Here is a 10744-nt window from a genome sequence, read left to right as displayed (position 1 = left end):
CTCCTTTCGGTCCTGTTCTTACACAGGGTGCCTGAAGAACGAAATGGTGGTTTGCATAAGTGGTGTTTAGTTTGCTGAGATAACTGGACTGCGCCTTCATATATCTTCCTGGTGTATGTTCTTCTCAGCCTCCTGGGTGACAAAAATGCTCGCTGAATTTGGGGAGCCTAATGAAGTAACAGTCAAAACTCTGGTATTCTGGCAGGAATTTGGGTCAATTGATATTTTATCTCTGGTTCTAATTGTTATTTTGACTTTTGGGTGGACATGCTCTCTGAGTTTCATAGGTTAGTAATAGTATGTTCATATCCTCTAGAGGGGATGTTCTCACCACCATTAGCTGTGGCATGTTTCCGTAAGGGATGGAACAGTACTTCTCTTTGTTGATGAAAATAACTGGACATTTTATTGTTTTTAATGTTTTAATGTTTTTAATGGCCTCAAACTTGTAGTCATCCTCCTGCCTCATCCTCCTAAGACCTAAGTTTACAGGTGTGAGCCACCATGCCAGGCTGGCTTTTTAGATTTTTTTAAATATATACTGGGTACTTTTATATAAATACTATTGACAGCACAGCATGAATTTTTAATGCATTTGCTGTTCTATCTTAATCTTTGGCTGACCTTGCCTACTATAGCCTAAGCATGTCCAAGCTCTTCAGAACAAAATGTACCATTACTGAATGTTATAAAGCAGCCTTTTCTTTCCCTTGCAATCTGAAACACCGCATTCCAGAGATCAAGACTGCCGAGCAGAGCGAAAATTCACACGTTCTCAGCTGTTTCAGGCTATTTCTTCCAAAAGGTCAAGGCTTTAAATATTCCCAGGCAAAAGCGAGACGGCTACCTGGGTAGCCGAATAGGGAAAGACAGGTGTACAGAAAACAACACATGCATTGCCCACCTAACCCTAATTATTCCAAAGAGAGACGCTTAAAAACGGGAAGTTCACACCATTGGGCCTCGGTTCAGCTGAGGATTATACCATTTCATACTCAGGGCGAGAGAAAACCACTGAAGGTCTATATTTTGTCAAGTGTCCAGGCAACAAACCTGGCAGGTGTCTTGAAAAGTCAAGGGAAGTGAAGACATACTGTTTAACCCACATTCTTGACACAGAGGGGAAAATCTAGCTGAGCAGAGGTTATTCTTCAGCCCTGGGGAGAGCCAATCCCCCACTTCTCCTTCACCTGGTCTTTCCAACATATCGCTCTGATGAGGCATCAAAGCCTGAAAAGCGCATTTGAAAATGAAAGGTCTATCACATTCCACGTTCCTTTTGAAACATCAAAAAGCCACATAAAGAAGCCATCGGACTAGAAAAACCTGATAGGGGAGCAGGACGGTGTAGGTGAGGATGGCAGGAGTAGCTGGAGGTGAATCAACGGGTGGTCTACGAAAAAGGCAAGCGAGACCCAGAAATGCGTGCTGAGATGAAACCACCCACAGCTGTGTCATGCTAATCAAGAGTTAATTTCAACTCTCAGACATTGGCCGTGCTGCTTCACAGTTGAATGGCACAGAGCTCATTCACTGTGCGGCATCACCTGCCGAGGCTGTGTCTATTACAAGCTCCCAGGATCCAGAGAGAACTGGAGGGAAAGATGCTGGGCCTGGAAGATGCTCACAGGCTAAGAACATGTGTGGTCATGACCATGTTAGGCAGTGACCACAGAATCCAGCTTTGGACATTGAGCAAATCCTGAAACATAGATTTGTTGAGGACGAGAAGATTTTCTTTAGCTATCCAGTGCATGACATGGGCCCTCTACAAAAGCAGTACATTCCCTCAACTACTGAGCCCTCTCTTCAGCTCCTGCAAAACAATTTTATGGAGTCAGAGCTGGAGAGAGAGCTCATCAGATGAGAGCGTCTGCTGGACAGTCATGAAGACCTGAGTTCAGACCTTCACACTCACTTCAGAAACTGTTTGGTCATAAACAACTGTAACTCTGGTTCTGTGGGAGCGCGGGGAGGCGGTGGACACAGTGGAGACAGGAAGCCCTCTAGGATGGGGAGGCTGGCTGCCTGTCAAGCTCCAGGTTCGTTGAAAGACTCTGAATCAAAGGAATGAGACAGAGAGTTATGGAACAGAACACCCACACATTTGTACACGCACATACACACATCACGTGTACTACACCACATTCACACAAACATGCACACGTGTCCACATATTTCATATATATACATATATACATACACAAGTACATCCACATATCATTCATATACAACATTCACACACACACACACACACACACACACACACACACACATACATACACACACACACACACACACAGAGAGAGAGAGAGAGAGAGAGAGAGATAAAGTCATGACACTAGTTTTCAACTGTTATTTCCTAGAACCATAAATCCAAACAGCTTTGTACATAGAAGATGCCTGGAGGAATCTTGTACTCCGTAGGTTTTAAGAAATACAAGCTGAAAACAAAAATCCAATCATCTTCCGCACACATATCTTCTTGGTCCCCTTGTACTTTGGCCTCATTAAAAGCCACAGTGGCTGTTTCAGTCACAATGGAATAGGGCCCCAAAGACCATGGGATTTTGAGGATCTATTGTTTTGAAGTCCAAAACCTAGCTATGACCTTCAGTTTTGCCACAGATGAATTCACTTTAAGCAAGACACTTAACTCTCTCCCAAGCCGTTATCTCCAGCTGGCTAAAATGAAAGCTGCCCTGCCCTGTCTGCCTCACCTTCCAGAGCAGGCCCAAGCAGAAGAGGAAAGCGTTGCACGTTTTACAGAAAGTGCATTATTATTAGACACAGAAATGTCTACCTGTCTCCATCAGTGAAGCCATTCAGTGTCCAGGATGATTCAACAAAAAATGTGTTCATAGTGCAAAGTGAGGAAACAATTTCATCTCAACTAATATAGTCTATAATTTCTATCATTGCATCACGATATCCTTAAAATTGCACGGCCTGGGCGTCAAAGATATCAGTGGTTCCCTGTGACAGCTTCTGTTGCTACCTGTGTTCTTGTTCCTAGGATACCAGCCTTCCAGTTGCTGCATTGGGAATCTCAGTCTTACAGAGATTTGTTTCAGCTGTCTGGTGAGTCTCTGCTGCCTGAGAACCTCTGCTTTTGAACATGTAAGTTCTGTCTGCTGCAACCTGCCCAAGGTCACAGGGGGACATGGAGAGTCTTGGTGCCTGAGGGACACAGTGGCACATTTTCTTCTGTGGAGCCATCTGGTCTTGGTAACCACAGGGGACACTGCTCTGCAGACCCAGCGCACACAGTGGCTTCAGGTGGCACACAATTCTGATGAACTCATTCTCAGTAGCAAGTCAGAGACCAGGCAACTGGTTCAGAGGCCGCGACACACAGAGCATGCTGGGCCTCCCTCACCCCCTGCCTGCTGATCTCGCCTTTCTACCAGTGAGGGGACTAAGAAAAGAGCTCTATTTACCCAAAGCCTCATAGAACAGCCCTTTGATTCAAACTGTTTCTTATTTTTCAGAACGGCTTCATTTCTCTAAGGAAAATTTACTCCTGGCTTTGATTTGATGAGAGAGCTAGTAAGTGGACCCCAGCCAGAAAACAAATGAACAACAAACAAAAACAAGAGTCTAAGTTCTATTCCTATGCAATCATAGTCAGTCATAATTCGCTTGCTGGTTCTAAAACACAACACAAGATTTTTATTGTGTTTTTGGCATGATACAAAGAATGGAACGTGGGCCTCCTGCATTCTAGGTAAGCACTCTACCACTGGGCTAAGTCTCCAGCAAATGATTTTGATCAGAAATTCTAATAGAGCAAAATATATCCAAAAATAAGTAGTGATCTCTCTCTACCCCTCTCAGCCCTACTCCTTGAAGGTAACCACAGTCAACAGATTTCCTTGTGCCCAGAAGTTGACTATGCACCAGTATGCCCATGGACATTCCTATTTCAACTTAACAACATGTCTTGAAAATCCATAACGGCATGCGTGTAGGTACACTAAATTATTTTCTATGGCTATATAACAATTTACATGATTGTATTGTAACTCATATAGCTGGTCCCCTTTGATCAACACATGGATTGTTCAGCACATGCATTATTTTTCTTCTACTATTTGAAATAACGTAACAATGAACTATTTTATTCACACCTCTTTGTGTAGATATGCAAATGAAACCAGATGACAAATCACCAAAATTAGGACTTGTAAGATCCGTTTATTTCAATTGCATAGCCAATTGAAATTAGCCAATGGTACCCACTTTTAGCATATCAGCGTGTGTGTGTGTGTGTGTGTGTGTGCGTGCACATGCATGTGCATGCCTGTGTCTTCACACCCTTACCCACGCTGTCAATTTGTACATTTTATATCATCAGTCTGGCCAGTGAGAAAGCTATCTACAATTGGGATTTGCGTTTCCTGAATTATGAATGAGATCAAAGATTTTTGTATGCATAAAATAGAGATTTTCCCCCTCTGAGCTAGTTTTTCATATCCTCTGCCCATTTTACTAGACCTCTTATACTTTTCTTGTCAGTCTAGAACAATCTTTAATATATATCTGACCATAGAGCGCACACAGTATACATATGTAAAACTTGGTTCGATCTCTTGGTAATACTCTTGGAGATGGACATTTGCATTCATGGAGCATCTTTTTGTTTATGCCTTTAATTGCTGTATTTTTCCCTGGAGGGGTTTTAAGGTTTAGAGCAGATTTGCACGACTCTTTTGTTGTTAATACCTACTCAGGTGGTTTCTTGCTTGGAAAAAAAAAGAAATCTTACCCAACTCAAGATTCCTTTAAAAAGAAAAAAACTTTCCATGATACTTTATGAAAATTTTACAGCTTTTCATTTTATTTTTAAAGCTTTAGTACATCCAAGATGCACTTTAGTGTGAGGAGAGAGATAGAGATCCAATTTTTTTCTTAAATGGCTGAAAACGTTGACTCGGTGCCATTGTCTAAACAATCCATCTTTCTTTACTGATTTAAAATGCCACTTTTATCATACACTAGATTCCCTGAAGTATTTGGACCTACTTAAGATTCTATTCTGTTGCATTGATCTGTCTGCCTATGTAGATATTTTAGAAGTGAATACGTTTATGGAGCTGAAATTTAGCCTATGTGGGTCTATTTCCAGGCTTAAGTTATTTGTATTCTACAGAATGTTTCTTTGTCATTGCGTACCTTGGACTTGACTTCCTCAAGGGCAAGGATTATGGATCCTATGCCTTCTGTAGCTCCCTAAAACACTAGTCTCTGCCAAGTCTGACATATTCGAAACTGAAACTGAGCCATGTCTTTCTTCAGAACCAGGGACGGTCTGAGTGGTTGGAGCAAACTGAGCCTCTCTCAAGGTATTGAGCCCCAAGATACAATGCTACCACAATTAACTCCCTTCATCAAAGATACTTTTCTATTAAGGCATGAATATGATGCATTTTTCTAAAAACATATTCGTTGTTATTTCTCCTTGGCAGAAGTTTTGGTGGAAAAGTGAACTAGCTTTTAGAGAACTGGGCAATCTGGCACTAGGACCCGCTCTATCTCTTTTAGTATCACAGCACGGCCTACACAATTGTGTCTATTAGTCTCACTTTTCAGAGGAGAAAAGTCTCAGACAAGTAACTTGGGATAGCAGGTCAGAAAGAGGCAGAGCCTGCATTCAAAAAGGAGCTGGTTTGGGCCCAAATATCCTTCTTCTCTTGCTCTCCTGTGCAGGGGGCACAGACAAAGACCCTCAAGCCAGAATAGGAAGTCATTCCCCCTTCTGGTGCCAACTCTGCAGTAGCTACCTTGATAGTTGGATGAAGAATAATTTCCCCCCACGCCAGTGCTCAGCAGGAAGAAGAGCCATGATAAATGTCCCACTTCTGCTGCAACAGTGTCTGTGTGGGACATTGCACTTGTCATTATAATGGTGGAGTGGATCCAAGAAGATCTTACCAACGTCACAGTTGTGTTCAGTAGCTGTCCTAAGCATTGGTAAACAAAATTCAACTCTCAAGGCCTAGAAAGCCTGGATTTATAAATAAAATTTGAAAACTATAGTGAAAGAGAGTGGTGTGTAATTGTTGCCAAAGTTCACCACAGCTGCTGGCTTGGCATGTCACATGCTCAACGCTGCTTTGCAAAACTGCACCCTGGCTCTGCTAGTTGGAACAAGGCTGTTTCAAACTAGCGTTCTTGCACATGGAAGAGAGAAAAAGAATGCTAAGCTGTAAGGCTTGTAGTGTACATTCAACCCTTCTTGCTTACATCTCTGTATTAGAACTATTTGTTAAATTACGTAATCAAGACTTTAGTCAAATTCCATCCACATCTGTCAGCTCCAAGAATCCAACCCACAGTGAGTGTATAGGATGATCAGTAACTCCAGGACCAACCTCTGGTTTTTCTGCAATAGCCATTAAAGGATGCCATTCAGCTTCCCATTCTCATTCCTCTCCCTCAGAGACCCAGAGGATCCAGCCCTACCTCCCCCCCCCCCCAGTGTTATGTAGCTCAGGGACCATCAGCCTCACCACTGCTTCTGACAGCCCAGATGCAATGCCATGCTCTCTGCCATCCACTACATCACCAGAGTGCAAGTGGGCAAAGGTCTGTCCAGGCATAAATTAAGTTCTTCCTTCCTCTATGTTTCTGTTCCTCTGAAACAGCACAGAAATCTGTTATTTTTGTGTCTAGATTGCTACAAGACCCAGAACCACTGCCACACATTCCTTCCTGCCTTTAGAGCAGAGGATCTCAACCTGTAGGTTGTGACCCCTTTGGGGGCAAAAGACCTTTTCACAGGAGTTTCCTAAGACCATCAGAAAACACAGATATTTAAATTAATATTTATAACAGTATCAAAATTATAGTTATGAAGTAGTGACAAAAAAAATTTTATGGTAGGGGGGTCACCACAACATGAGGGTTAAAGGGTCTCAGCATTAGGAAGGTTGAGACCCACTGCTCTAGAGAAAGAAAAAGCTGAAAGAACTCCCACTCCAGGGAAGTGGCCCAGGACACAACTATGATGACCACTTGGTTCCAAACTAGAGTTGCCAAGTCAGCAAATCATGTGTCCGCTCAAACACTTGGCCAGATCTCCTAGATCAGTCTTTGCACGCTTTGCTATGTCTCCTAGAAACCATTTCCTACTAGAAGGGAGTTAGGAGTTAGAAGGCATTAGAAGGGAGTGGGAGTTAGGAGCATGCTTCAAACCCTGGCCCAGCCAGCGTGACCCAGTTCCAGTGTGACCTCTCCATGACTTAGCTGCTTCGTGTGTAAACTGGAAGAAATTGCCTCATGCCAGCTGTTCAGAATGCCTACAGCTGACGCTGGCATGGAATCTCTGCCATTATTGCGCTAAGGTTCCAAGGGCGTGTTTCTTGGATCTATTTGCCTCCTCACCTATAATTCCAACCCTGGCCCTAATCTTCAAATCGTTCCAAGCCCAGCTGCTCTTCTCTTTTTCACATCTGGCTATTGTTATCAGTCTTTTCCTAGCTAACAATCTCGGCGATGATACAGCCAACATACATGTGTAGCCTAGAGAAATCCAAGTCCAGTGCTTGAGGAGTTCTTCTGATTTTAATCAGTTTACCTTGAGATGAAACTACTTAAATGTTGCTCCTTGGAGAGTTTGGTAGTGGCGGTAGGGTGTACGCGTTGTCTGAAACTCGGTCTAAGGAGTCCCTTGGTCTCCCTTCTCTCCCGAAAGGAGTCATCAACAAAGGAGACAAACGCCCATCTCTCTGTTGGAAACATTTAAGTCACAGGATGAGTCTACAGTGGACTGCAGTTGCCACCTTCCTCTACGCAGAGGTCTTTGCTGTGTTGCTTCTCTGTATTCCCTTCATTTCCCCTAAAAGATGGCAGAAGATTTTCAAATCCCAGCTGGTCGAGCTGGTAGGGACCTATGGCAACACCTTCTTTGTGGTTCTCATCGTCATCCTTGTGCTGTTGGTCATTGATGCTGCACTTGAGATCCGGAAATATGATGATGTGACAGAAAAGGTGAACCTCCAGAACAATCCAGGGGCCATGGAGCACTTCCACATGAAGCTTTTCCGTGCTCAGAGGAATCTCTATATTGCTGGCTTTTCCTTGCTGCTGTCCTTCTTACTTAGACGCCTGGTAACTCTCATCTCCCAGCAGGCCACACTATTGGCCTCCAATGAAGCCTTTAAAAAGCAAGCAGAAAGTGCCAGTGAGACGGCCAAGAAATACATGGAGGAGAATGACCAGCTAAAGAAGGGAGCTGCTGAAGACGGAGGCAAGTTGGATGTTGGGAGTGCTGAGGTGAAGTTAGAGGAGAACAAGAGCCTGAAGAATGACTTGAAGAAGCTAAAGGATGAGCTGGCCAACAGCAAGAAAAAGCTAGAGAAAGCTGAAAACGAGGCTCTGGCCAAGCAGAAGCAGTCTGAGGGCCTTACCAAGGAGTACGACCGTCTGCTGGAAGAGCACGCCAAGCTGCAGGCCTTAGTACGTGGTCCCTCGGACAAGAAGGAGGAGTAAAGGCTTGTTTCTCCCCCTCCCTGCAACTGGCTTCCTCCTGATCCATGCTCACTGTTTACTGAAAGCTTACCCTCTCCCTCTGGTATTTGGGTTTATCCCCTTCTGCTTCCCCAGTTTTCTTCCACAGCTTATAGATCATTATTTTGACTCCTTTACACATACCTGCCATCAAACTAAAAGGGACCTGATTGTTGCTCATTTGGAGTAATATGCCATGGTCCTGCCTGGCCAGGGCACTTTCCAGTCCTAGAAGTGTAGAAGAGCACTTGTGACCTGGCCTGCAGTTGAGCCCCATTTATTTTGCTGTATGTCCTTAAGGAGGTTGTGAGGCAGGTCAACTGTTTTATCCTGAGGACAATAAATGTTGTTAGGTTAAAAAAAAATGTCACTCCTTGCTGGCTTAATGAATAAAGAAAATAAAAAGTAATTTCTACTCCCTTTTGGTTTTGTTTCTTTAGCAAAGAAAGAAATCACCTTGCTCTAAGAATCATGCATGCCTTCACATCTTGGCCTGGCTGTTTAATTCATTTGGCATTATGATTTTTTTCTTTACTATACTCTAGTAGACAGAATTTCAAAAGCAACCGGATGAGGGACTATTTCAAATATCTTCTTCAGTTCCTTTTCTTTTGGCAAATGAAGTTGCAGAGTTTTTGTGTCATTGAACGTGGCAGTTGGGTGGCTAGGATGACTCTTTTAAGATCTCATGCCCATGGCTGCTTTCCACAGCCCAACTCCGATGTGCCTGCCACTTGTCATGCGGCTTCCCTGGGAACTGTGCCATGTTAGACTATCATTTTCTGCTTTATAAAAAAAGAAGAAGAAGAGAGAGAGAGAGATCAGGATCGTTAGATTCTATAAACACTTGAATGCCTGGGAAATGCAAAACCCACGAGCCAGGCTGCTGGTGACATGGAGCGGAGTGGGGAGAGAGGAAATTACATCTTAAACTCCAACGCATACTATTCTTACAGGATGTCTAAAGAGACAGGAATTCAAGTTGAGCATTTGAATGTTAAAACAAAATAGACAAAGCAAAGCTCTCCCAGCAAAATAGCTGCCAGATATGTGTTCTCCTGAATGGAACAGGAAAGAAAAAACAGGAGAAACAGAGATAACAGGCAACATGGGGGAGAGAAGGAGACAGATTGTCTGGGGAGGGTGGAGTGAGGGATCTTGGAGTTTTACATGAAGTGTAATTTTGTTCCATAAAGGGATTTAAAATGAGGGAGCGAGGAAAGAGTCGGGGCTCAACTTCACAATCTACAATTCCCTGACATAATATTTCCTTGTGCGGTTCCAACAATTCCAGGTAGCCACTTCCGCACTGTGCAATTCTGAAAAATCCTCCATTAGGGCTGACATCGAATCTCCGGAGCATCCAAACTCCCAGGTCCAAAGCTGGGAGCTTTATTGCCGTTTTCACTTTTTCTTTAGCTGCCTCACAGTTCCAAGACAAATTAACAGAAAGCCAATGAGATTTTTGTGTGTGTGGACTGCATTGTTCTATTCTCCTGTGGCATAGGTAACCTTTCCCTGCCTGCATGGAGATGCAGAGGTTTGTTCCATAGGCTTTTTGTGACTTTTATGTTTGTGGGCAAAATGGATTACTGTAGAGAAACCAAAGCTGTAGAGACTTGAGAGCAGGTGACAGAGCCTGGCGTCCTCTGTGCCGCTCTGTCATTTTGTGCTACCAAAGCCCCACACTACTGCAGGTCACTGACATTACACTGTGTCCACAAGCCCTTGGACAGGAAGGAAACTGACTGTGGGATGTGGGATCTTGGGGCAACCTCAAAAGCCAACTGATGCCCTCTGAATCGACTGAGAAGACCTTAGTTGGAGTCATCAGATTTAACAATTCTCTGAAAAAGATGTAGAAGCAAAATCAGGAGAAAATAGTAGTATAATAATATTTTTAAATATCTCCTTTATTTGTCCCTATCATGCATACTTGTGCAGCAAGGTAAATTTCATTGTCTGTTCAAGGTGACTGGAACCTTATTGATTATACCACAGCCAATGAACAACTCATGAATTTTTAAGCTCTGTAAGTTCTCAGTCTCTCTTACTGAGCCCTAAACACAGAGGAGAAATTAAGCAAAATTATTATTAAATCAAAGGACAATGAATTTTAAAAATAAGTTGGCTTGGGTATATAGCTCAGAGGTAGAGCGCTTACCTAGCATGCAAAAGAGCCCACGTCTGATTCTTGGTGCCACCAGAAGGGAAGGTGAGGGATGAGTTCATG

At 43.3% G+C, this 10744-nt stretch overlaps 1 protein-coding gene across 1 annotated transcript; it reads left to right on the top strand.

Annotated features, from left to right (window-relative positions):
- Positions 1–7752: 7752 nt before the first annotated feature.
- Positions 7753–8595, top strand: LOC119826678 (B-cell receptor-associated protein 31-like). Its single transcript, XM_038348113.1, has one exon. The coding sequence runs from the start codon at positions 7756–7758 to the stop codon at positions 8491–8493; it is 738 nt and encodes a 245-aa protein (XP_038204041.1). The 5' UTR covers positions 7753–7755; the 3' UTR covers positions 8494–8595.
- The last annotated feature ends 2149 nt before the right edge of the window (positions 8596–10744 follow it).

This window comes from Arvicola amphibius, chromosome 11, assembly GCF_903992535.2.
Source record: "Arvicola amphibius chromosome 11, mArvAmp1.2, whole genome shotgun sequence".
Classification (NCBI taxonomy): Eukaryota; Metazoa; Chordata; class Mammalia; order Rodentia; family Cricetidae; genus Arvicola; species Arvicola amphibius.
The sequence above is the reverse complement of the archived record's forward strand: the minus strand, read 5'-3'. Positions and strand labels throughout refer to the sequence as shown.

Bases quoted from the DNA above. Each gene is read 5' to 3' on its own strand.
- LOC119826678 (XM_038348113.1), top strand. From the start codon at position 7,756: ATGAGTCTACAGTGGACTGCAGTTGCCACCTTCCTCTACGCAGAGGTC.